Source organism: Phyllobates terribilis, unplaced genomic scaffold, assembly GCF_046119375.1.
Source record: "Phyllobates terribilis strain yellow unplaced genomic scaffold, ASM4611937v1 Scaffold_1__5_contigs__length_1240528914, whole genome shotgun sequence".
In the NCBI taxonomy this organism is placed as follows: domain Eukaryota; kingdom Metazoa; phylum Chordata; class Amphibia; order Anura; family Dendrobatidae; genus Phyllobates; species Phyllobates terribilis.
In genome coordinates this window covers 217,377,886-217,403,871 of record NW_027362761.1, presented here as the reverse complement: position 1 = coordinate 217,403,871, position 25,986 = coordinate 217,377,886, and the positions used below count along the sequence as shown (strand labels likewise).

Sequence of the window (25,986 nt, the reverse complement as noted above, 5' to 3'; positions counted from 1 at the left end):
TTTTGGCCTCCATTCAAATTTTTTTTCAGTGTGTCAGCGAACTTTTTGGCATTGGTTCGCTGTTCAAACTACTTACCTACAGGCCAGGTATTTAAAACTGTAGTTTCTACATCACATGGATTACATATAATTTCACTCCTAATTCAGCCATTTGTAGGGAGCGTGAAAGATATTGTCCTCCATTTAAAATGGGCAAGGCGCATAGCAAGGGATGGGGAACTGGACTTGATGGTGTATGCAGAGGCCAAGGCCGTGGGCAAGCTGAAATTGTGCCACAACAAACACCCACATCTTCTCGCTCGACCTTCCTGTCCCAATTCCTAGGGGACCGCAGCACAGCACTATTGAACCCAGGCAGTGTCAAAAGGTTGTTGGTTGGATAGCGGATAATGCTTCCAGTCACTTAGCCACCACCACCCTGTCTTCCACACTATCAAGTCTCAGTAGCCTTGAGTCTGGACCGCATATTCCTCACCTTGATCCTCCTTTCTCCCACCATGCTGAGTGCCCGGAGACAAATGATCCCACACTTGGACACTCTGAAGAGCTGTTCACTTTTCCATTTATAGATTCGGGTCTCTTGCCTGGTCCACTTGAAGCGGGGCAAGAGGAGATCGCATGTAGCGATGCCCAAATATTTGAGCAGCCACGGTTACACGATGGCGACGGTGGGAAAGTGTCACGAGGTGGACGATGATGAGACACAATTGCCAGAAAGTCAGGAGGAGGACCAGGGTGTGGAAGTGGAAGACGAGGTGGTGGACGATATAGTACCTTACCCCACCTGGCAGGAGGATATGCAGAGAGAGGACAGCAGCACACAGGGGGAGGGAGGCAGAGCACCCCAACAGGAAGGAAGAAGCAGTGTGGTGGCAGCAGACAGAAGCCAGGCATGGTCGTGTGTGACAATGGCCGGAACCTGGTGGCGGCTCTGAGGCGAGCTCATACACGTACCATGCCTGGCCCATGTGCTTAACCTCCTGGTTCAGCGGTTTCTCAAATTCTACCCGGAGCAGCCGTATCTGCTTGTTAACCCCTTCCCGACCCGTGTCACACCGTTTGTGACATGGAAATCAGTTCGTTCCCGACCCATGTCACAGCGTGCGGGGTCGCTCAGGCATCTGGACATCCTGAAGTTGACCCCACGGGGGGAGGATTAACACACCCCCCCCCCCCCCCGTGCCTGGGACCCCTCCGATTGGCAGTTTCAGTTTCACTTTTAGTGAAACTGCCAATCGGAATGAATTAAATATTTCACCAATGAAAATTGGTGAAATATTTAAATATGGGCATGGCCTGATGCTTATAGCATCAGCCATTGGCTAGGGGGAGTGTTACCTCTGTCCCCCCCCCCTCCCCCCCCCCATGTGACGCTAGCCCCCCAGATCTGATTGGGGGGCTAGCGTCACATGGATACTAGCCCCAATCGGATATGGAGGGATGGCTGAAATTCCCCAGCTCCTTCCCATCCCTGGACCCTCTGCTGCTGACCCGCAGCAGGTAGTATTGCCCCCCCCTCCACTTTCATACCTGCACCCCGACCTCCGCTCCCTCTCCCACGTCTTCATCCATCAGCTGCTGCTCTCCTTCTGACAGCCGGTGGACTGTGATCACAGGCAGCAGCAGGCTCAGTGTAAATGCCCTGCTCCTGTGATCAAACCCACCATCCCCCAGTTCCAGTGATATCACCCCCCCACCTCCCAATAATCACCCCCCTGCTCCTGCCAGCTCCTGCTCCCCTTTCTGCCCCAGTAATCACCCCCCTGATGCTGCTGGCCTCCTACCCCCCTTGCTGCTGCCGGCTCTTGCCCCAGTGATCACCCCCCTTGCTGCTGCTGCTGGCTCCTCCTTCTCCTCAGCCGCCCCCTACGCCTGACCGCCCCCACACATGACTGCAGAAGGTTACAACACACACACACACACACACACACACACACACACACTATAATAAAGTTTCGATTTTTTTTTTTATTTATTTATTTTTTGCACACAAAATGTCCCACCCGTCCCGCTCATCCCAGTCTAGGGCGTACTCAGCTGAGGAGGCTATGTCAGGTTGGTGTGTATGTGAGGGTGTGTACACTACAATATACCACACCGCACACCAACCTGACATACACTACACAATGGTGTCCGCTAACAAATTGGAACCATGTTGCGTTTGGAGAGTCCCTGTGTGCCCAAACATTGGAGCTCCCCCACAAGTAACCCCATTTTGGAAACTAGACCCCCCAAGGCACCTATCTAGATGCATAGTGAGCACTTGGACCCCCAGGTGCTTCACAAATTGATTCATAAAAATGAAAAAGTGGGAAAAAAAAAAGTACTTTTTTGTTTTCACAGATCAATTTGTGAAGCACCTGGGGGTTCCAAGTGCTCACTATGCATCTAGATAGGTGCCTTGGGGGGTCTAGTTTCCAAAATGGGGTCACTTGTGGGGGAGCTCCACTGTTTAGGCACATTAGGGGCTCTCCAAACGCGACATGGTGTCCGCTAACAAATTGAATGGAAAATCGGCTCAAATTGTTAGCGGACACCATGTTGCGTTTTGAGAGCCCCTAATGTGCCTAAACAGTGGAGCTCCCCCACAAGTGACCCCATTTTGGAAACTAGACCCCCAAGGCACCTATCTAGATGCATAGTGAGCACTTGGAACCCCCAGGTGCTTCACAAATTGATCTGTGAAAACAAAAAAGTACTTTTTTTTTTTTTTTTCGCAAAAATTTTTCTTTTAGCCTAAATTTTTTAATTTTCACATGGGTAACAGGATAAAATGCATCCTAAAATGTGTTGGTCAATTTCTCCTGAGTACACTGATACCTCATATGTGGTCATAAACCACTGTTTGGGCGCATGGCAGGGCTCAGAAGAGAAGGAGCGCAATTTGACTTTTGGAGCTAATTTTCCATTCAAAAAGTAAAATGGCGCTCCTTCCCTTCTGAGCCCTGCCGTGTGCCCAAACAGTGGTTTATGACCACATATGAGGTATCCGTGTACTCAGGAGAAATTGACCAACAAATTTTAGGATGCATTTTATCCTGTTACCCATGTGAAAATTAAAAAAATTAGGCTAAAAGAAAATTTTTGTTAGAAAAATTAAATTTTTTTTCTTCCATGTGGCTTTAGTTCCTGTGATGCACCTGAAGGGTTAATAATCTTCTTGAATGTAGTTTTGAGTAGCTTGAGGGGTGCAGTTTTTGGAATGGTGTCACTTTTGGGTGTTTTCTGTCATGCACACCCCTCAAAGGACTTCAAATGTGATGTGGTCCCTAAAAAAAAAAAAAAAAGTTTTTTTAAATTTTGCTGTAAAAAAGTTAAATTGCTGATGAACTTTGAACCCTTCAAACTTCCAACCAAAATTTTTTTTTTTTCCAAAATTGTGCTGATGTAAAGTAGACATGTGGGAAATGTTATTTATTAACTATTTTGTGTCACATCACTCTCTGGTTTAGTAGAATAAAAATTCAAAATTTTTCCCATATTTTTGATTTTTTCACAAATAAACGCAAATATTATCGACCTAAATTTAATACTAACATGAAGCCCAATATGTCACGAAAAAACAATCTCAGAATCGCTAGGATCCGTTGAAGTGTTAAAGAGTTTTTACTTCGTAAAGGGACACTGGTCAGAATTGACAAAAATGCCAAGGTCTTTAGGGTCAAAATAGGCTGGGTCCTGAAGGGGTTAAAGTATGCCGCCTGTGTGCCCATTTTAGAAAGTCACCTACAGCTTCCGCCACCCTTGCCGTGTTTCAGCAGCGTTTGCAGCTTCCGGCTCACAGACTGGTGTCATGTCCCCACGTGTTGGAACTCTACACTACAGATGTCAGGAAGGATTTGTGAGCAGAAGAGGGCAGTTGTTGACTACCAGCATCAACAAGGCAGTCGGTATTCAGTTCAGACTCCACACATAAGACCTCAGTAGTGGACTTGGATGTCAGACATATGTACCATCCTCCAAAACTGAGGACTCCACCAAGATGGTGAGTGGCGATGACGCCATAACTAGCGTCACCATCCCGCTTCTGTCTTCGGAAACGCTTTCTGCTCACAATCAACGAGGATGCATTGCAGGCGAAGCACGATGAGATGGAGCAAGGAACCATACAGGGTGATTACTCACAGCCCAGCCTCATCTCATGTCATGCGCTATAGACAGTACTGCACAGCTATCATACTGTCTGTTCAGCATGGATGGCCCGAGGACAGAGAGGAGGAGGAGGCGGCGAGCATGGTCACTCGTCCTCTTGGTGAGGACATGGAAGTCTTGCCTGTTAGCAGTCTGGCATGCATGGCTGAGTTTGTTAAGCTGCCTTTCTCGTGACCCTCGCATTCTCAAAATTTTGGTGACAGTCAATACTGGTTGGTGACACTTCTAGACCGATGCTACAAGGAGAACTTTAGATCTCTTATTCCTGAGGCGGACAGTTCTGCAAAAATGGGGCTGTACCAGAAGGCCCTTGTTGTGGAACTATTAAAAAAAATTCCCATCTGAAAACGCTGGCGGCAGAGGTCACACTTCGTTGGACAACCAAGGAGTACAGGCGAGAGAGACACAACTTCAATCCAGCAGAGGCAGGGGAACACTGTCAAAGTTCTGGGAGAATTTTCTGAGGCGCGGGGTACTCTCAAGGAGTGCAAAGTTTGGGAAGATGCTGAGGGAGTACCTTGCCGACCGTACCCCTACATCCTCTGTGATTCCTCTATGCCTTATAATTATTGGGTATCCAAGCTGGATATGTGGAATGAACTGGCTCTCTATGGCTTGGAGGTCCTGCCCTGCCGCTAGTGTTTTATCAGAGCGGGTTTTTAGTGCCGCTGGTGGAATTATAACTGATAAGCGAATCCGCCTATCAACTGAAAATGCTGACAGGCTGGATTGGGCCAGACTTCTCAACACCACCGAATGATGGCAGCGTAACAAACTCAAATCCAGTGTAATTTTTTTGGGAGGTGTATTCCCATGCACCTCTTCACACCCACACATGGGTATACGCTTCCTGATTTTGGCTATTTGCTCTTCTCCTTCTCCTCATCCTCTACCACCATATCACCAGGGTGACCGTGGTCCATGATGCAACACCCACATAAAAAAAATACTGTATAAAATTATTTATGTTCATGTATACCCCCCCAGGAGTAAATGTTTGTCAGCCCATACACTTAGTTTCCAATAGCCTTACATTGGGCTCGTTGCTCGGGTCGAGCACCCGAGTATTCCAATTTGCACGACCCGAGCATGGAGTACTCGAGCATTTTAGTGCTCGCTCATCACTAGTCCAATTTTAATCCGCGCATAGGAGCAAACTTTGCAATGCAAGTCTATGCATCCATGAAAAAATCGGACCGCGCTCGAATGACATAGATTGGTAGAAGGTGGGAAAAAAAAAATTCTCCCACGGTAGAGAATTTTATCAAACTTTGATCAATCTCTGATATCGGTCCGTTTTTCTCGTATGTGAGAGTCAAACGTCTGTGCCCTTACTCAGTCATGTGGTTTCTTATTTAAAACCTGTAGGATAATTTGTGTCCACGTGATGTATTACTTACAGCAGAGAAAGTTTTGTATAAATGTGATTAAACTTGTCACTTTTTTTTTTTTTTTTTTTTTTCTCTTAGCTGTTTCAATCAGACATTGTCATAGATACTAAGTGTGCCTCCTTATAAAATTCAAAGGCACAGCATAGGCCAAAAGCAGACTATGGGTGCTATATTTTATCGTGTCATACTATACCAATGCGTACGTAGTATGGCAGTGTGCAAATAGATTTCATAGGACAAACAGCTGACGCGCAAGACAAACTATTTTCATGCATCTCAAGTGGTTAAACAATATATTTAGCTTTTTTTTTTTCTGCATTCATGTAGGATGGCAAATTGATTTGCATGAGAAATAAATATCAATTTTTTTTCTCAATGTATAGATGCATGGATTTTTTTTTTTTTTTTTTTTTGCAAAAAAATGAAATAAACTAGGCCTATAAATCTTATCCAGTGCAAATTATTAGCAGGTAATTATAGTTGTATAGTCCAGTGAACTGAATACGGCACAGTAAAAGGCTTAATTAGTAGGCCTAAACAGGTCACTTCAGGAGGGTTGGTTTACTTAGTAGGTAACATTAATTAAAGCCCCGCAAGGCCACTTAGCTGTGTGGCCTTTGGGATTCAAAATAGCAAATTAATGTATTCAAATGCTTACCTTTAACACTTGAACAGGAGAGTTAATTAAATATGTTCTCTTTGTATTCTCCAGACTTTTTTATTACCTGGCTTTTCAGATCCTTATTGCCGGTCACTTGGGAATTGGTGAGTGTCTGCTGCGTACCAGAATGAATGTGTGATTTGACTTGAAATCACATTAAAGAAAATTGCCGGATGTCACACAAAGAAAAGGTTAAGTTGATGTCATCTACTATGACGCAAAAGCACATTGTACATTATAAACCCTCACAAAATCTTTCTCTACCTTGAGCATTTAAATATAGGGTGCTAAGCATTACCAATTTGTTAATTTGGGCTAAACAATTTATAATCATCCGCATAGCAAAACATCCATGTACATTTTAGGATTCAGTGTAAATTCTCCACATGTTTGTCCCCATGTTTTACTTGAATGGGAAATATGGAAACTGCAATCAATAAATTTTAGGGAATTTTTGCATTTGCCATAAGTAATTTTTGGAGCTCATTAGGGAAGGAAAAATATCTAACCCATTTTGTGAAACGTCCTATCTCTGTACTCTAGTTCCCTGTATCTGTTCTTCATTGCTCATGCTGCAAAAGTAGATCTGGGGCAGTAGTGGGAGGATGGCCAGAATAGGTAAAGTTATTACACCCTTCTTATGAGACTGAAGATTTAAAGAAGCAATCCCATGAAAATTTTTATGGCATAAATGTGTATGCGATGTAGATATATTAATATCTCACCGATTGCCATCTTTTCCGGTGTCCAGCACGTCTGGGTCCTCTTCTGGGTCACAGGGGGGGGGGGGGGGTTGGGTCTTTTCACTTGGCAGTTAAAGGGGTATTCCCATCTTCAGGACCCTATTCCAATATGCAGAGGGCATGTGTGTATTAAAAAAATTATATATATATTAATTAGTACGACAGCTAACTGCAGTAGATTAGATATCCATGGTTACAACCACTCATATAGTAATAATGCCCAGCACATAGGGTAGCCCTTTAACACTGGGCTCAGTATGTGAGTCGGAAGTCACTTTTACAATGTAAACAAATGGGGTGTCTAAATGAGACTCCATAGGCTTAAATTGTAAAAGCAACTTCAGGCTCACATGAGAACTGGAAAATCGGAGTAGTCATCGTAACCCAGAAAAGGACTGGAGTGGTGCTGGATACTGGAGAAGCTGCCATGGTTTGTTTCACTAGGTCTTCCTTTTCCATATTACTTTGTACAATTACCCCCTAACCGGTTTTGGCTAACCAATAACCAAACTGATATAATCAGCCAGGTCTAGGTCCTCTTGGAGGTCCCCTTTTTTCCAAAGACCCCACAGTAAAAGTATGGTCCACCTCTTTGACATAGATATTCACTTGCCATACCTTTTATTTTCTTTGTTTATAACTTTAACTTTTATCAGCACAAATATTTAAAAAAAAAAAAAAAGAGCAAATATTTCATTGTATAATATACAGTCTTATGATTGGAAACTGAATTCTAACCATTTGTATCAGTCATATTTTCCTACTTCATGTAGGGACTTATTTCAATGCCGTCTATAGTAACAATATAACATATAAAGTCAGCATTTAATAATACATTATGTGTTCCTGATGCCAGCATTTCAGAACGGAACAATGATCACGGCTAGGTCTGCACTGCTGTTAGAAACCTATTTAGAGAAGCCTGTGAGGGACACTAACCACACTGGGATTCGAAAGCACAAAAGCACTGGAGAGAAGATTCCCTTTATTGGGCTGACAAAAAGTAAGTCACGTTGCATCACTGTATGCCATTTATTTTTCATTGTCGCTTTTCCAAAAAGATTGTGTAAAACCTGTATCCACAGTGTTAAATGAAACCCCACAGACAAAGTCTTCTAGGTGAGGATGCTTCATTTTTACATGCTGCGCCAACTTGAACACGCTCAGAAATAAAATCTCACTCCTCTATTCCATTGCCTGAATGCCCACTCTTTGTCAGCTACTGAAGATATAAAATTATTTAAATTTTCTCCAATCCCCTCCACGACAGCACCACCTGGAGGTTGCCTCCCCATCCTAATTAGGCATAGGAAACACAAGAGGTTAAATAGCCCCTCCCCAATACTATCCCCAGTGTTTTCCTGACCCTATGGGATGAAGAGGTTTCTAAGGTAGCTGTGGCCGGCGAGCAGTGCCCTATTAACATACCTGAGCCGGGCTGCAGGGATTGAGCGCCTCTGGCCTTCCTCCCCTGTTAGCTCCTATTCCCTCCGGATCGGGACCTCCTCACTCTCCTGTGCCTTTGGGTAAAGCTGAGTGGGTGGAGGGCTGTGGGCCTCCTGTAGATTGATCCTCCGTCCTCCATGGCAGCGTCACTTCCGGTTTGCGTTCCACAGTGGAACGCATGGGGCCGCGGTGGGAAATTTGAAACAGCGCTTTTTCCCTAAAATGGAGGAAAACTTCCACCTGATTATAAAAGGTATAAAAGGCCCAGGTGAGAAGACACCGATAAGGTAGGACAGAAAATGTTTGTATCTATGAAAGGTGTTGCCTCGAAGCCTGCACCTGCAGAGCCTGGTGCGAACCCAGCCCTAGTAAGTACTCCTGGGATAGGTTATTCCCCACTCTCTTGAGCAGGATCCAAAAAGTTTAAATAAATCTCCCCTTTTAATTTTAGGGAGACAAGGATCCTGCACCAAAAGTGGGTGAAAGTACTACAATACCCAAATGTGCCATTTGAAGAAAAAAGCTTACCTCGGGCCATAAGAAACCCCTGTGCCAGAGCTGCACGGAGAATATTGTGAAAGAGGAACAGCCGTCCCTTATGGAAGAAGTTAGGGGACTGGTCTGGCAGGAAATACTGTCCTCACTAGCTTCCTTCTCACAGTACTTCCAGCAAGCGAGGGCTGAGGGTCCTCCCCCTGGCCAAAAAGAGGAAGTATCCAGTCAGGGATACTTCAGTCTCTGAGGTGAATATTTCTATGGAAGAGCTTGAAGAAGGTGACCTGAGTGCAGATCAGGTAAGTGAAGAGGACAAAAAGTACTATTTTTCCTCAGGAAAATATGGAAGAGTTGTTATTGCAAGTGAGGGACACTATGCAGGTGGAGGAAGAGAAGAAAACCTGTACAATCCAGGATGAGATGTTTGGGGGCTTGAAGTTGAAGAAAAAGGTAGTGTTCCGGGTGCACGACGATATCCGTAGTCTCATCATGGATGAATGGGAGTTCCCGGAAAAAAGGTTAAATATTGCAGGAGAAATGAAAGATTCTCTCTAGATGAGAGTATGACTAAAGCATGGTCCGAGATTCCAAAAGGAGATGTTCAAGTTGCAAAGATGGTGAAAAAGACGACCCTTCCATTCGAAGACTCCTCCCAACTAAAGGATCCAATGGAGAGGAAGATGGACAGCCTGTTGAAGACATGGGGAAACATCTGAGGCTTCCCTGAGGACAAATATCTCCTCGACTTGTGTAGCACGATCCATGTTCCTCTGGTTACAGCAATTAGAAGATCATCTCTCGAAAGGTACTCCTAGGGAGTACCTTCTTGCATCTCTTCCCCTACTGCAGAAGGCCACAGGGTTCTTAGCGGAAGCCTCTGCAGAGTCTGCTAGAATTGCAGCAAGATCGGCAGTACTATCCAATTCCACGAGAAGAGCTTTATGGCTGAAAATGTGGAGCGGAGATAATGTGTCAAAATCAAAATCAAAGCTTTGTTCCATCCAGTTTAAAGGAGAATATATGCTTTGGTTCGGCCTTGGATGAGCTATTAGAAAAAGCTACGGACAAGAAAAAATCTTTACCAGAGCCAAAAGTTCCAAAAACCTTTAGGAAGAGGCCATTTCTTCCATCTCCGCAACAGCAATCGTTTCACTATAGAGGCAAAGGAAAATCCGGTCGCTGGTCTTACCCCAAAGGTGGAAGAGGGAAGAATATTTTTGAAAACACAAGACAGACCGTGACGCCAGGAAGGTAGGAGGCAGGACTGCAAGTTTCCTTCCACAGTGGCTGCTAATATCAACAGACAGAAAGATACTGGAGATAGTAGAAACAGGAGTCAAAATCGACTTCGCTGCTTACCCACCAAGAAGAGTAGAGATAACAACTTTGTCTTCCTCAGATTTCAGAAAATCCTAATGTCTTCAGGATTTACAAAATGCAGGCGTAATATCAACAGTTCCTGGAAGAGAACGAGGAGAAGGTCGCTATTCCCGAATATTCCTGTTAAAAAAGGCATCAGGTGCCTACAGAATAATTCTCAATCTGAAACATCTCCATTTGTAAAATACAGAAGGTTCAAGATGGAATCTTTCAAGTCTACAATTCCACTGATTGGGGAAGATTTTGTGATGGAAACAATTGTACGCCTCTTGCAGGTCTATCCTGTGCCAATTCATCCTTCTTACAGCAAATCTGAGGAACTTCCTGTAAGTCAAAATCAAAGAATATATCATTTTCAGTTCAACGTGCTTCCCTTCGGGATTTTGTCAGCTCCCTGCTTGTTCACGGAGCTCATGGCGGAAGTGGTGGCTTTTGTAAGAAGATGGGATATCAGTATCGTCCCATATTTGGACGATTTTTTTTATTAACGGCTCCCTCAGTCCCAATATTGAAGGAGCACCTCCAGGTGACTCTTCATACTCTGGAATCATTGGTATGGCTGATAAATCGTGACCAGTCAGATCTACTTCCCTCCACAAGAAGACCTTTTTGGGGATTCTTCTAGATTCCCAGCAGCAGACCTTGTTTTTGCCAAGGCAAAAGCAAATTCAGCTGAGGTCGAAAGTCCGTGCACTATTGAACAAAGTCTCAATAAGATTTGCCTTGTCCGTCCTGGGGACCATGACCTCCTCTGTTCAAGCGGTACCTTGGGCTCAAGCACATACAATTGTTCTCCACAGCTTCATCCTTTCCCACTGGGACAGATCTCTAAGTTCCCTCACCAGCAGGATTCATCTACCAGAGCAGGTGAAACCATCTTTTAAGATGGTGGCTTTGTCCAAGAAATCTGGAGAAGGGAACAGTATGGTTTCAGCATCCGTTTGTGTCAGTCAAGACAGACGCCAGCAAGAGGGGATGGGGAGCCGTGGTCTCCCAGGTGGCCTTTCAGGGAATTTGGTAGCAAGAAATTGCGGATCAGTCCTCTAACTTAAGAGAATTGAAAGCAGTGGAAGAGACTCTTCTGGCAGCTGAGTTCCTACTCCAGGGGTCGCATGTCAGAATATACTCGGACAATATGAAAACGGTAGCCCACCTGAGACATCAGGGAAGCACAAGGAACAGAAACCTGCAATTAATCTCAACAAGGATCTTTCGCTGGGCAGAGCTTCATCTCCTATCCCTGTCATCTCTGCACCTGAAAGGCTCCGACAGTTATCGGGCAGCTTTATTAAGCAGAAGGGACATTCATCCGGGAGAATGGAGTCTGAACTGGAAGATATTCCATATGGTTGTACAGAAATGGGGAAATCCAGAAGTGGATTTGTAAGCAAACCACGAGAATGCGAAAGTAATAACCTTTTTCTCCTTCGACCCCCCCCCCCCCCCCCCCCCCCAAGGATCTGGCAGCCAGCAGGATAGACACGTTTGCTCATCCTTGGAATGTCAGACTCTCGTATGCATCCCCCACCCCACCCTTCCCCCAATTCCGTTGTTACCAAGGACTTTACAAAAAATCAGGGCCGAAAGAGTAAAAACAATCCTCATAGCTCCGATGTGGTCCAAAAGGGAATGGTTTGGAATTTTGAACAGTTTGAAGGTGGCAGATCCGTTGATTCTTCCTCAGATACACGATCTGCTGCATCAGGGTCCGATCTACCATCCGGCCCCTCAAACTCTCTCCTTAGCAGCCTGGCTTCTGACGCCACCATCCTAAAAGCCAGAGGCTTTTCAGAGGAGGTGATGTATACACTGCAGAAAAGCAGGAAGCGGGTCACGAACTCCATTTATGGAAAGATCTGAAAGACCTTCAAGCTGTGGTATGACCCTCATACACTAGATCCCTTTCAGTCGACTATATCTAAGATTCTGGATTTTTTTGCAAAACGGTATGTCTAAAGGATTAAGACCAAGCACTCTTAAGATCCAGATCTCAGCCCTAAGCTCTTAATTTGATACTGACTTGGCCCAAAACAGATGGATTAGGAGATTCATGACTGCTGCATCACGAATGAACCCGACGAGAGCAAGAAATGTTCCGCCTTGTGATCTCAATACGGTTTTTTAAAGGTCTTGCCATGCAACCTTTCGAGCCAATATCTGAATCTCAAATAGACAGGCTGTCAAGGAAAGCAGTGTTGTTGATATCCCTGACTACAACTAGGAGAGTGGGGGAAATTCAAGCACTTTCCATCGGAGAGCCTTACTTTCGAGTTCTGGAAGACAGAATCATGCTCCAGTTGTAGCCTTCATTTCTTCCCAAAGTCTCATCTGAATTCCAGATTTCTCAGCCTATAATCCTTCCATCCTTTTGTCAGAATCCAGCAAATAGCAGGGAAGAGGAGTTCCACTCGCTGGATATTAGGACTATCATCTTCTACTTAAGTCAGACTGAGTCCTGGAGAAGGGATCAGAGCCTCTTTGTACAATATGGAGGCCCCAACAAAGGGAAGAAAATCTCCAAAACACACGCTGGCAAATTGGATTAAAAAAGCGATTTGTGAGGCATACAAAAAATCAAAACTGACTTCCTCCAGAATCCTTGAAAGGTCATTCCACCAGAACTATGTCTCCTGGGCTGAAAAGGCTAGTGCATCCGTCGAGCAGATTTGCAGAGCAACTACATGGTCGGTCATCCATCCATACCTTTGCTAAACATTATAGATTGGATGTAATGTCAAATAGAGACCTAGCATTTGGAAGGAAAGTCCTTCAGGCGGTTGTCCCTCCCTAAAAATTCATTCTTTGGTATTGCTCCAGGTGGTGCTGTTGTGGAGGGCATTGGAGAAAATAGAATTGGTCTTACCGGTAATTCGGTTTCTAAGACCCTCCATGACAGCACGGGTAATTCCCGCCCTTTCTTGATTTATGAGACAAACTCATTAGTGTTAACAAAATATTATTGAAGCACTCATCTTGTGTGGTCATTTGAAAACACTGGTGATAGTATAGGGGAGGGGTTATTTAACCTTTTGTGTCCCCTGTCCCTAATTAGGATGGGTAGGCAACCTCCAGTTGGTGCTGTCGTGGAGGGTCTTAGAAACCAAATTACCGGTAAGACTAATTCTATTTTTTAATATCTTACAGGTGTTTAAAATGTCTTTTAGTGTCACCTTGTACATGTGATGTCATCTGCTATTACTTATTTATATAGCGCCATTGATTCCATAGTGCTGTTCATAAGAAGGGGGTTACATACCAAATAAAGATGTCACTTACAGTAAAGAAACTAACAGTGATAGAACGGTATGGAGGGAAGAGGACCCTGCCTTTGCGGGCTTACATTCTACAGGATGGTGGGGAAGGAGACCGTAGGTTGAGGGGTTGCAGTAGCTCTGGTATTGTTGAGGTGGCAGCAAGCAAGGTCATGGCAGGCTGTAAGCTTGTTTGAAGAGATGAGTTTTCAGGTTCCGTCTGAAAGATCCAAGTGTGGTGGATAATCGAAAGTGTTGAGGCACAGAATTCCAGAGGATGGGGGATATTCGGGAGAAGTCTTGGAGGCGAGTGGGTAAGGAACGAATAAGTGTGGAGGAGAGAAGGAGGTCTTGGGAGGACCGGAGACTAGGTAAGGGAATATATTGGGAGATTAGTTCAGAGATGTATGGAGGAGAAAGGTTATGGATGGCTTTGTAGGCCAGTGTTACTTTGAACTGGATACACTGGACAATTGGGAGCCAGTGTAGGGATTTGCAGAGGAGTAGTGAGGCGAGAGATGAACTAGTTGCGCAATCAAAGTAAAAGGAGCTGAATAAATTAGTTTTTTTCGGAAGAGATTTGCCAATTTTATATTTTATTCTTTAAAATGCCTGCTAATTTTTGGACTTAGCAGTCAGAGGGGAGGTTATAATCATCATCTGTTTATTTATGAACCTGTATATGGAAGGTTGTCCATCACTAACTAGCACCACTCTCTTGACTGCTAATCCCAAATGAAATTATGCTGAATCTTTACTACAAACCAAAATCACTAAAGAAGTAACCGCTCCCCGGACTGTAGACTTTATCCTTCAACAGGTTTATTCACCACATGCGCGAGGTTACGGCTCGCTGTACGTCATGATGAACTGGAACTTTAGCAAATGTGTTGACTAAACCCCTTGAAAAATACTGTGCTATTGCTTCTTTTGCAATATTGTATAAACTGCTCAGTTTTAATACTTTTATAGTTCTAGATTTATTTCATATTCATAAACATTTAAACATTATCAAAGTGGTGGTAGTTGCAGCATATCCATTACAATTGGGGGCAAGGCAGTTAAATTCCCACTTTAAATCCATAAGCAGAATCTATACTAGAGTTTCATACTTGGAGGCTAATAAAACCACTGCTTTAGAACTCCTTCACACGTCCGTATAATACTGGTAGCAGGGAAAAAAAAGTGTTTGCCATCTGTTTTTTTCTTAAGCCATACTGCAAAAAATAAACATGAATTCCAATGCTCATCCTATACTTTGCAATGTTTAAACACGTGCAGCACATGGATGTCATCTGTGCTCTGTACGTGTTTTACACGAACCCATATACTTGTATTGGCCCTGGTCATCCATGCTATTGGTTTAAAAAAAAAAAAACCAACAAAAAAAAAACGGACCTGTCTCTGCGGTTTGCACCGACACTCGGTTTGTGCAACCACACAGACATCTGTGCTGCACTATAGATTATAATCAGTACGTGTGGTATCCGTGAAGAAAACATATTTATTTTACTCGCTTATATAGTGCAATTAATTCCTCAGCACTTTACTGACATTATCGGCGTACCTAAAATACAGCCTCATCTGCCCCCCTCATTCCCCAGGTTTAGAGGGCAGGATAGTGGTTGCACCTAATGGTTTATAATCTTTGAGAAAATCTAATAGACGATTTCATTTAATTTTTCTGTTGCCAATTACTTCTAGAATGAAGTTTGTCTGCAGGTTTTTATGTAATCTGAGAACAGCATGAGGTAGGGATAGAGACCCGGATTCCAGTGATGTATCACTAAGTTTACTAAGTGCAGCAGCTGTGATAGAATCCGTCTTCTCTGCTGCAGATCTTGCAGAGCTCTGAATGTAGAGCAGTGTTTAACCCTGCCCAAGCCATTGATAGCAGCTTTCTTTGTACAATGTATAGTGACAGAAATCTGCTAATCACTGCCGTGGGCATGGTTGGTGTAGGAGGCTCAAGACAGTTTGTCCTGTAGTGATAATCACCTGCTCATAAAACAGTCACATATAGGATGGCAAAAAAAAAAAGTCATAGGTCCATAAAGTTCAAACTTTCTTTATCATTAGATTATTTATAACCAACAATATAACTTGTCAGAAAATCATCCAGACCTCTTTTAAATGCTGATATATTATCTGCCATCACTACCTCTTGCGGTAGGGCATTCCACAGTCTGACTGCTCTAACTGTAAAGAACCCTTTCCTATTTAGGTTCCGGAATTGCCTTTTTCACCTGTAATGAGTGCCCCCTGGTCCTTAGTATGGTCTTTGGAAGGAATAAGTCATGTGCTAGTCCTTTGTACTGATCACACATTTTATACAACCCCCTGGCAAAAATTATGGAATCACCGGGCTCTGAGGATGTTCATTCAGTTGTTTAATGTTGTTGAAAAAAAGCAGATCACAAACATGGCACAAAACTAAAGTCATTTCAAATGGCAACTTTAGGGCTTTAAGAAACACTAAAAGAAATCAAGATAAAAAATGTGGTACTCAGTAAGGGTAATTTTTTTTTCAGACCAAGCATAGGGAAAAAATTATGGAATCATAAAAAACAAACACACAAAAGAACACTCCAATAGATCACTAGTATTTTGTTGCACCACCTCTGGCTTTAATAAAAGCTTGCAGTCTCTGAGGCATGGACTTAATGAGTGACACACAGTACTCTTCATCAATTTGACTCCAACTTTCTCTGATTGCTGTTGCCAGATCAGCTTTGCAGGTTGGAGCCTTGTCATGGACCATTTTATTCAACTTCCGCCAGATCATGACATTGACCTTGTGTCTTCTTTCCAGGAATGTTTTCACAGTTTTTGCTCTATGGCAGGATACTTTATCTTGAAAAATGTCATCATCCCCAAACATCCTTTCAATTGATGGGATAAGAAAACGGTCCAAAATATCAATGTAAACTTGGGCATTTATTGTAGATGTAATGACAGCCATCTCCCCAGTGCCTTTACCTGACATGCAGCCCAATATCATCAATGACTGTGGAAATTTGCAGTCATCTTTATAATTCTTATTGGAACGGCACCAAACAAAAGTTCCAGCATCATCACCTTGCCCAATGCAGATTCACGATTCATCACTGAATATTACTTTCATCCAGTCATCCACAGTCCACGATTGCTTTTCCTTAGCCCATTGTAACCTTGTTTTTTTCTGTTTAGGTGTTAATGATGGCTTATGTTTAGCTTTTCTGTATGTAAATCCCATTTCCTTTAGGTGGCTACTTAGTTAGGTCACAGACATTGACTCCAGTTTCCTCCCATTCATTCCTAGTTTGTTTTGTTGTGCATTTCCTGTTTTGGAGACATATTGCTTTAAGTTTCCGGTCTTGACGCTTTGTCTTCCTTGGTCTACCAGTATGTTTGCCTTTAACAACCTTCCGATGTTGTTTGTATTTGGTCCAGATTTTAGACACAGCTGACTGTGAACAACCAATATCTTTTGCAACATTGCGTCATGATTTACCTTCTTTTAAGAGTTTGATAATCCTCTCCTTTTGTTTCAATTGACATCTCTCATGTTGGAGCCATGATTCATGTCAGTCCACTTGGTGCAACAGCTCTCCAAGGTGTGATCACTCCTTTTTAGATGCAGATCTAATTTGATGCAGGTGTTAGTTTTGGAAATGAAAATGTACAGGGTGATTCCATAATTCTTTTTTTTTCCCTCTGCTTGGTCTGAAAAAAAATTACCCTTACGAAGTACCACATTTTAAATCTTGATTTCTTTTAGTGTTTCTTAAAGCCCTAAAGTTGCGATTTGAAATGACTTTAGTTTTGTGCCATGTTTGTGATCTATTTTTTTTCAACAACATTAAGCAACTGAATGAACATCCTCCGAGCCCGGTGATTCCATAATTTTTGCCTTTTGAATCTGAGACCCTGCGAGGTCATGGTGACCTGATATAGTCATGATGAAATCCGGGTCACCAGAGCTAGCAAAGTTGACAGATCACAAGCAGTGCATGATCTAGCAACTTTGTGTGTCAGTGCAGAACTGACAGTTTGTATAGGAATGCTCCTATATCCCAGTAATATACAAGTGATCAGCCTGCAATTAGTGAAAGTCCCATAGTGGGACAAAGTGTAAAAAAAAAAAAAAAAAAGTGAAAACATTTTTTTTTTAAAAAATATACTGTACCTATAAATAAATATTTTTAGGAAAAAATTACATATTTGGTATCACCACGTCTGGAACGACCTGAACTTTAAAACTGCCCCACAAGTTAACTCCTTCAGTGAACACCATAAAAAAACAACAAAGAAAGATGCTTTATCGTGATACCGCCGAACAAAAAGTAGAATAAAACGCAATCAAAAATATGAATGTAAATAAAAATTAAACTGCTGAAATCATCATCTTGATATATACCAGCAGATATAGAAAAGTTTTATAGCTCTCAGAATAAAGTGAGGCAAAAATAATATTTTTTTTCTATAAAAGTTTGTGTAAAAGCTCCAAAACATAAAAAAAATATAAATGTTGTATCGTAATCATACTGATCCAAGGAATAAAGCTGCCTTATCAATTTTACCACATGCAGAACGACATAAAAATCACCCCAAAAAAAACATTTCCTGAATTGCTGTTTGTTTGTTTTTTTGCCTCCCAAAAATCTGAACAGAAAGTGATCGAAAAATGTTATGTGGCTGAAAATGGTACCAATAAAAAAACGACAACTCGTCCGTCAAAAAACAAGCCCTTACCTGACTGTCGGCCGAAATATGGAAACATTATAGCTCTCAAAATATGGCGATGCAAAAAAATAGTTTTTTGCAATAACAATCGTCTTTTTACTGTGACAGCTGCCAAACATAAAAACCCGATATAAATCTGGTATCGCTGTAATAGCACCGACCCAAAGAATAAAGTCATCTAATCAATTGTACCGCACCAGGAATGGCGTAAAAAATAAATACCAATTCTTTACCTGCTGATGATTTGTTCATTCTGCCTCCCAAAGATTGCAGTATGGCTCTGTGCACATTTATCCTGCTCTCTCGGGTTTTAGTGTAAATCTGTGAAATATGTGATTCAGACGCAGAATCCCCAGTGGAAGATTCCCTATGATGAGGTAGATGGAGGCATTGTGGACGCCGTCTGGCCTATGATCTGTTGGTGTCCATCTTTTTATTAGGCGTGTATGAAAGTGCATTGGTCCACAGTTTTGTGCACTTCTGAAAAATACAACGCTGAACAGAGGCCAGACTGAATCCAGAGTAACTCTGCTTCCTCATTATAGTGAATGAATCCCTTGTGGGGGGGGGGGGGTGTTATCTGAAACGTGTCACTCTGAGATTTAGATGGAAACACCGATATAAGTGCTCATCGTAAAGTGCAGGATAAATGTGATTCCAAATGTTCCCAACAAAAGCTTCAACTCAATCCACAAAAAAAATCCCCACTCAGGTCCGTCATCTCTTATAGGAAATAGAGGGGCTTCCACATTACTGGTAGCACAAAGGCTCTGGAAAAGCGCCATGGCTAATTCTGTACTCCCAAATCCCTTCTGATCTCCAATGTGTACCAAAAGAGCAGTTAGCGCCCACATGTTTGGCATTTCTGTATCAATGAGAGCTAGCTTAATTTACTAGTGCGTTTCTCCAGAAGCATGATCAGGGCACAATGTACTGGTCACTACAACGGCAGTTTGCAATTTTCACTCAGCAACATCTGCTGCTGCTGCTTGCTTCTGGAAAAGACCCATGGAGTCCAAATCATCACTACACCTGTAGATAAATTCCCAAAGGGGTATAATTTCCAAAATGGATTCACTTGAGGGCAGATTCTGCTATTCTAGCACTAGGTGCTCTGTATACGGATTCCACATACTATTCTAGAATAATCTGCTCTCCAGGAGGCAAATAGCGCTCCGTCCCTCCAGAGACTCACCGTATGGCTAAGCAGTACTGTACAGCCACATATGGGGTATTGCCACGTTCAGCAGAAATTGTGGGACACATTTTTGTGCCATTTTTTTCCCAGTGTGAAAATGTAAAATCTGGGGTTAAAAATGTTTTTTTTCTCTTCACTGGCCAATGGTATAAAATTCTGTGACGTCAATATGCTCACTGCACCCCTAGATGAATTCCTTGATGTGTAGTTTGTAAAATGGGGTCTCTTATGAAGGGTCTGCTGTTCTGGCACCTCAGGGGCTCTGCCAATGTGACATGGCACCCTCAAACCAGTCAAGCAAAATCTGAACTCCAGTATGGTGCTTCTTCCCTTCTGAGCTTTGTACTGTGTATAAAAAGTAGTTTTTGACCACATATGACATATTGGTGTCAGGAGAAATTGCACAACAAATTTTGGGGTCCTTTTTCTCCTGCCATCCTTGTAAAAATTAAAACAATTTTGGGGTAAAACAACATTTTTTGGGGAGGGAAAATATATATCATTTTTTTTTTTTTTTTTTTTTTCATTTTTAAAGATCCATGTTGTAAAATTCTGTGAAGTACTTGTGAGTTCAAGGTGCTCACCACACATCTAAATAAATTCTTTGAGGGGTTTAGTTTCTAAAATGCGGTCATTTGTGGGGTTTTTCTACTGTTTAGCCACATCAGGGGCTCTCCAAACATGATATGACAGCATATGGGGTATCTGCGTACTCAGAAATTGCACAACAAATTTTGGAGGCCATTTTCTCCTGTTACCCCTGTGAAGAAAAAAAAAAGAGGCTAAAAAAAATTTTGCGGGGAAAAATGGGATTTTTTTTTTTCTTACGGCTGTTATAAACTTCTGTGAAGCACCTTGGGGTTCAAGGTGCTCATCCCACTTCTAGATAAGTTGCCTGAGGGGTCTAGATTCCAAAATGGTGTCACTTGTAGGGGGTTTCCACATCAGGGGCTCTCTAAACACGACATGGCGTCCGCTAATTATACTAACAAATTTTACATTCCAAAAGTCAAATGGCGCTCTTTCTCTTCCGAGCCCTGCCAATGCGCCAAAACAGTGGTTTTTCCCCACATATGGGGTATCTGTTTACTCAGGAGAAATTGCACAACAAATCTTGGGGTCCATTTTTTTTCTCCTGTTCCCCTTGCAAAAATAAAAATAATTTTGGGTCTAAAGTAAAATTTGTAAACAAAACAAAAAAAAAAAATAAAAATCACCAGTCATGAAGGTGAAAACGGGCTCGAGAGTGAAGGGGTTAATACATCCTAAAATCTTGTTTGCTTTTGCAGCTGCTGCTTGATATTGAGTGCTGCTGCTCGGCTTACTTTTAACGAGAGTACCCAAGTCCTTCTCCTGTTCTGTAGTTTCGAATATACTCCCATTTAATCTATATGCAGCAATAGGATTACGCCAATTCTATCCAAAAAAAAAAAAAAAAAGTCGTTACCACTTCCAATATTGTGTAAACAGAATTATAAATTTTATTAACTAGCTAGACATACAATTCTAAAAAATAGAACAAACATAGTAGTAGTGTTCCAAAACAGGGAAATTTCCCAGAGGTACACAGTGAGGTTTAGCATGATGAGCTCAAAGAAAAATCCGAATAAGATGATATGGGTTTCAGAGGGAGATAGATGTGTGTGTGTATATTTCATAATGTGGTGCTGTCCCAAACCCATCAGTGTGAGGTCCCTATGTATAGTAGTATGTGAACATTAATATGTATATTTTCCACAGGGCTACACACATAAGATAAGATTGGTAAGAATCAGGCAGAACACACACCTAGATATTATGGTAGATATATCTAAGATAACAACATTAGTAGTAGGTAAACCACTCACCCATGACCCCTGGACGCCGCGACCCCCGCCCAAAAGAAGAAATATCTAAACATGCATTGGGGCGCAGTGTCCAGGGATCATCAGCCATATTACCAACATTCAGATTTGCACTTACCTCCTCATAGAAACTCGGCATGTTGGTTAGACACGACTTTAGAACAACTGACAACCAGCACGGGTCCATGACAGGAATTATTCTCTGCAATATTTTTTTGTAGGTTATCTCTTATAATGCTTTCAAAATTCTTGCACACCACCAATGTCAGATTTACCAGATGGTAATTGCTACCACTGATGTCAGACTTATCGGACGGCAGTTGCCTGGATCCACTTTCTAACTTTTCTTAAATATCGGTACCACATGAGCTATTCCCCAATCTTGTTGTACCAGCCCTGTTACAAGAGAGTCGAAGAAGATGAAATACAGTGGTCTGTCAATTAGTGAACTCAACACTGATTGCGTTGAAACGGAAAAGCACAGCCTAGTAAGTGACACATCACTGTAATTAGGGTCTCTGTCCCTACTCTCAGATTACATAGCAAAAACTTGCTGACAGATTGCATTTTAATGCAATTTTCACACCTTCGAAACATATGTATTTTTATTTCCAGCAAGTTCACTGGACAAGCATTGCTGTCAGAATGGAGGGACCTGCATGCTAGGCAGCTTCTGTGCCTGCCCTACGCATTTCACAGGAAGACATTGTGAGTTTGATTTGCGGAACAGGTACGTGTTATGCAAGTAAACCATACACCAGGCATTAAATTTATCTTTTCAAGACTGAATTGATCTTTTATCTGCTTTATTTTTTTCATGAAGGCATTGTGGTTCTGTAGCTCACAATCACTGGCTGCCCAAGAAGTGTGCTTTATGCAGATGCGTCTATGGAGTTATGTACTGCTTTCCATCTGGGGCCTGTGGTAAGTCTAAGTATAGATGCTTTCCAGTTTAATCAATGGAAAATGATTGACTCTCCGGGTTACAATAGATTTTATGTAACAAAGGCATAGTTTTACAGTGCGGCCATTTATACACACATAAAAATAACAAAGTGTACAAATCAGTGGACGTTTCTTGGGAAGCTGTAACAATAAGCTGCTGGAATTATATTGTGCCTACGGCAATCTCCACTGCTTAACAGAAAATGATTGCCTTCTGTTTTTGCCATTTCAGAAAATCCAAGCAATCCAAAGAGTATTTAGCGGGAGCATGTTAGCCTTTGATAAGCAACACAAACACGCAAAACATACATGCACGGTTTACAAGAGCGGGGAAACAAAAGTAAATGCATCTCATGTCACGGCTGCAGTGTTGCCAGTATATGGTTTCGTATATATTGACGTAATTAACAAAAGTTATTGAATTATTACTAAGATCTTTAGCTTAACTTTCATAACCTGTCATTTCATTAAGAAAAAAATATATATATTCTTATGAAATGGCAGTGACTCCTTGAGGAGTCCCTTCAAAATGTTAATCTTTTCCCATCCCTCTACTTTTTTTTTTTGGCCCCTCGCCTCTCCTGTAGTTTTTTTTTTTTTTTTGTAAATTACAACACGAGAAATAGACCATAGTGACAGGCTTATAATGGGGATGTTCACTTCAGCTTATAGTATTATGCCATGTTCAGTTCCTATTAGATGTATTATGTAGTACCCCAACAGAGCATTCATCCCAAGTACAAATAATCATGCCATTCAGTGCCGAAATAAGGTGGTTGCAAACAGCAGTCTAAATAACACAGCCAAATTTAGAGCTGGAACTTCAAGGCAGGTTTATCACATTTTAGTCACTCATCAGTGGCTTTGTCGGGGCTTAAAGGAGTATTCACATGTCCAAGATTCTATCCTAATATGTAGTCGGTGTAGTAAAAACAGCAAATACTTCCAATTAGAAATGTAGTACAGTTTTTCTGATTCACTATGTCTCTCTCCTCATGTGCAGACATCACAGAACCTTAGGTATCCATGGTTACGACCACTAGCAACTAGCTGTTACTAGATCAGTGGTCGTAACCATGGATAACTAAGGTCCTGCAATGCCTGCACATGAGAAAACAGACATAATGAATCGGAAAAACTATACTACATTTCTAATTGGAGGTATTTGCTAATATTACACATATTGGGATAGGATCTTGAAGATGGGAATACCCCTAGAAGTCCAAAGCCTGGCCTGACTAGGCCATTGACATCAATGATGCTGTCAGAGTCGCTGTGTGCTCTGTCAGACGTAATTTTGGGCAGTATCCACCTATTTAAAGTGGACACCAAAGTCGGTCAATGGCCCCTTAAGTGCAAATGTCAGAGTTCCAATTTTCAGGGCTTTAGACGTAAACCCTGATGGATGACACGTGATGTGAACAAAACTTCTGAGCCCTGGTGTAATCTGAAACAGGTTTCATCCCCTACCATGTGCAATTTATAACATGGTGTTTTCTTTAGTGGCCCTTAAGGCTCCCTGACTTTCTGTCTTTATCACACTCTTGGCCCAAGCGATAACCAAAAGACTGCAATTGTATCCTACATTGAGTTTAGGTCAATAGATACAGTGGCCAAATAAACGATCGATAAGATAATCCCTAGATGCCTTATCCATCAGGGCCAATGGAAGTCCATCATCAATGGCCACATGTAATGCACTCCGGGCTAGTAATTGTCATTTCTTCTTAATTATACGGTAATATATCCTTGTTTGCATGTTGCAGCCTTGGATATAGGTTGTCAACAAGCTATACCAAATTCCTAACACAAGCTGTAATGCAGTGGGCATGGGGAGTTGGTATTGGGATTGACAAAAAATACAGGTATAGTATACCGAAATTTTAACAGTGCCTCCAAAGAGGATATCTCAAAGACCTATATTTACATTTTTCCATATAATTTTTACATAGAAATAGTTTTTACTGAATTACAATTATCACTACAGAGGGTAGAAACTGTGACATTGGCCTCTCAGGAATTTTGCAAGCAATAAAAAATCAGACGGCGATGAGCTGTCCGGAATTCCATTAGTCTCCTAGCAGATTGGGTTAAAATGGACAGATAAACTAGATTATGTGAGAAAATAGGAGCATATGGAGGCAATCACTGCTGTCAAGCATTTTATGCCCTTTTCATAGAAAGAAAATGACAAGGCACGGGTTGTCTTATCAAAAGTCCTTTATGACTACAAAGGGAGCTGGAGAAATCAGTGGCAGACATTTAACACCTTTTACCTCCCATAAAGGGCCCATGTCTCCTGCAAATGTTTAAGGAAAGAAAAACTACAGATCATCCTGTTTCTTCTCATGGCAGAAAGGATTTCTTCTTTGATTTTCTATTGACCATTGTTGCCTACGTTACCATGCACACTACTAATCCTACATCTCATTATTCAGGTATTCAGAGCATAGGGTTGGTGATCTATGCAAATAGCTTCCACTTTTCTCCATACCATGTCTGAAGTGCTATTTGTGTTTTTTTTTTTTTTTTTCCCTGGTGATTTCCATGTAATTGAATGGTCTGGACTACAATGTGTGTTTGTTTATAAATAATATATAATATATTTTTATTTTTCACAGAATCAAATGAATATAAAGAAGAAATTCGAATGGTGCAGTCCAAAGGAAGGGCGAAGTCGTCTTGTCCTATTGCGATGCTTATCCTTACTATGGTTAGCATAGGACTAATGATGTTGCCTATAGAAGCCACTTTACCAAATTTTTAATTTATCGCTGCAATTGAAATATGCAGCACTTTTTTATTAAAGAGATTTTATTTTTCAAAGATTTATAGAAAATTGTAATCATTATAAACTTTTTGGTTTTAAATGCTGTCTGGTTTAATGCTAAGCTTGCTGAAAATTCTGAAGTTCAGAATAAAGCAGTTCATTATTACGTCTTCTTGATTTCATCTAGTGGTTGAGGATCACGAGTCGGTTATCCTATAATACAATTTTTAATCGTATGAAAATTAGGATAATATGAGTGCATTTTTGGATATGTGATGCAAGTTTGGGTCACTAATAGAGATGAGCAAACTGATTTCTTCTTACTATTCCGTGACCACTGGATTGGAGTCCTGCAAACCACCTGTTATATGCTGGAATCTCCAGTTTTTCTTCTGATTTGTAGGCCCGATGCGATGTCCCATTGTGGCGTGAGGCATGCAGGACGTTGCACGCCTGGACTACTAACTAGAAGAGATGCTAGCGGGTAGGAGGTAGATTGTAGAGACCATGGGATACTAACATGACTGCTGGACCAGTGTCTTGTGAATCAGTTTCGCTCTTCACTAGTTATTACTAGTGTTGAGCGAGTATATTCTGTCCGACTATGCTCAGGCCGAGCTCCAAGTATTTACAGCTGCTCGGTGATATGGTTGAATCGCTCCCGTGTGCATGATTTACAACTGTTTGACAGCTTTATTACATGTGAGGAATGTGTAAGAAATAGACATTCCTCCCATGTAATAAAGATGTCAAACAGTCACAAATCATGCACACGGGAGCTATTCAACCATATCACCGAGCAGCTATAAATACTCGGAGCTCGGCCCGAGCATACTCGCCGAAAGGGTTAATAGAACATACTCGCTCAACACTAGTTATTACACCTTTTGAGGTTGGGTATGGCCACTGAAATATGTTTGTGAAACCAGCCTATCCGACAGTGATAGTGGGAACTGGGTCAATTAGCCCCATAAATCCTGAGCAG

The 25,986-nt window shown here is 41.9% G+C and overlaps 1 protein-coding gene across 1 annotated transcript in view; it reads left to right on the top strand.

Moving 5' to 3' along the window:
• Window positions 1–24,998, top strand: part of LOC141201433 (cryptic protein-like) — a 63,390-nt gene extending 38,392 nt beyond the window's left edge. Inside the window, exons 2-6 of the mRNA XM_073663686.1 lie at window positions 6,219–6,308; window positions 7,804–7,950; window positions 21,902–22,016; window positions 22,110–22,210; window positions 24,853–24,998. Coding sequence (XP_073519787.1) covers window positions 6,219–6,308; window positions 7,804–7,950; window positions 21,902–22,016; window positions 22,110–22,210; window positions 24,853–24,998 — 599 coding nt within the window. The remainder of the gene's footprint in view (window positions 1–6,218; window positions 6,309–7,803; window positions 7,951–21,901; window positions 22,017–22,109; window positions 22,211–24,852) is intronic.
• Window positions 24,999–25,986: the final 988 nt, after the last annotated feature.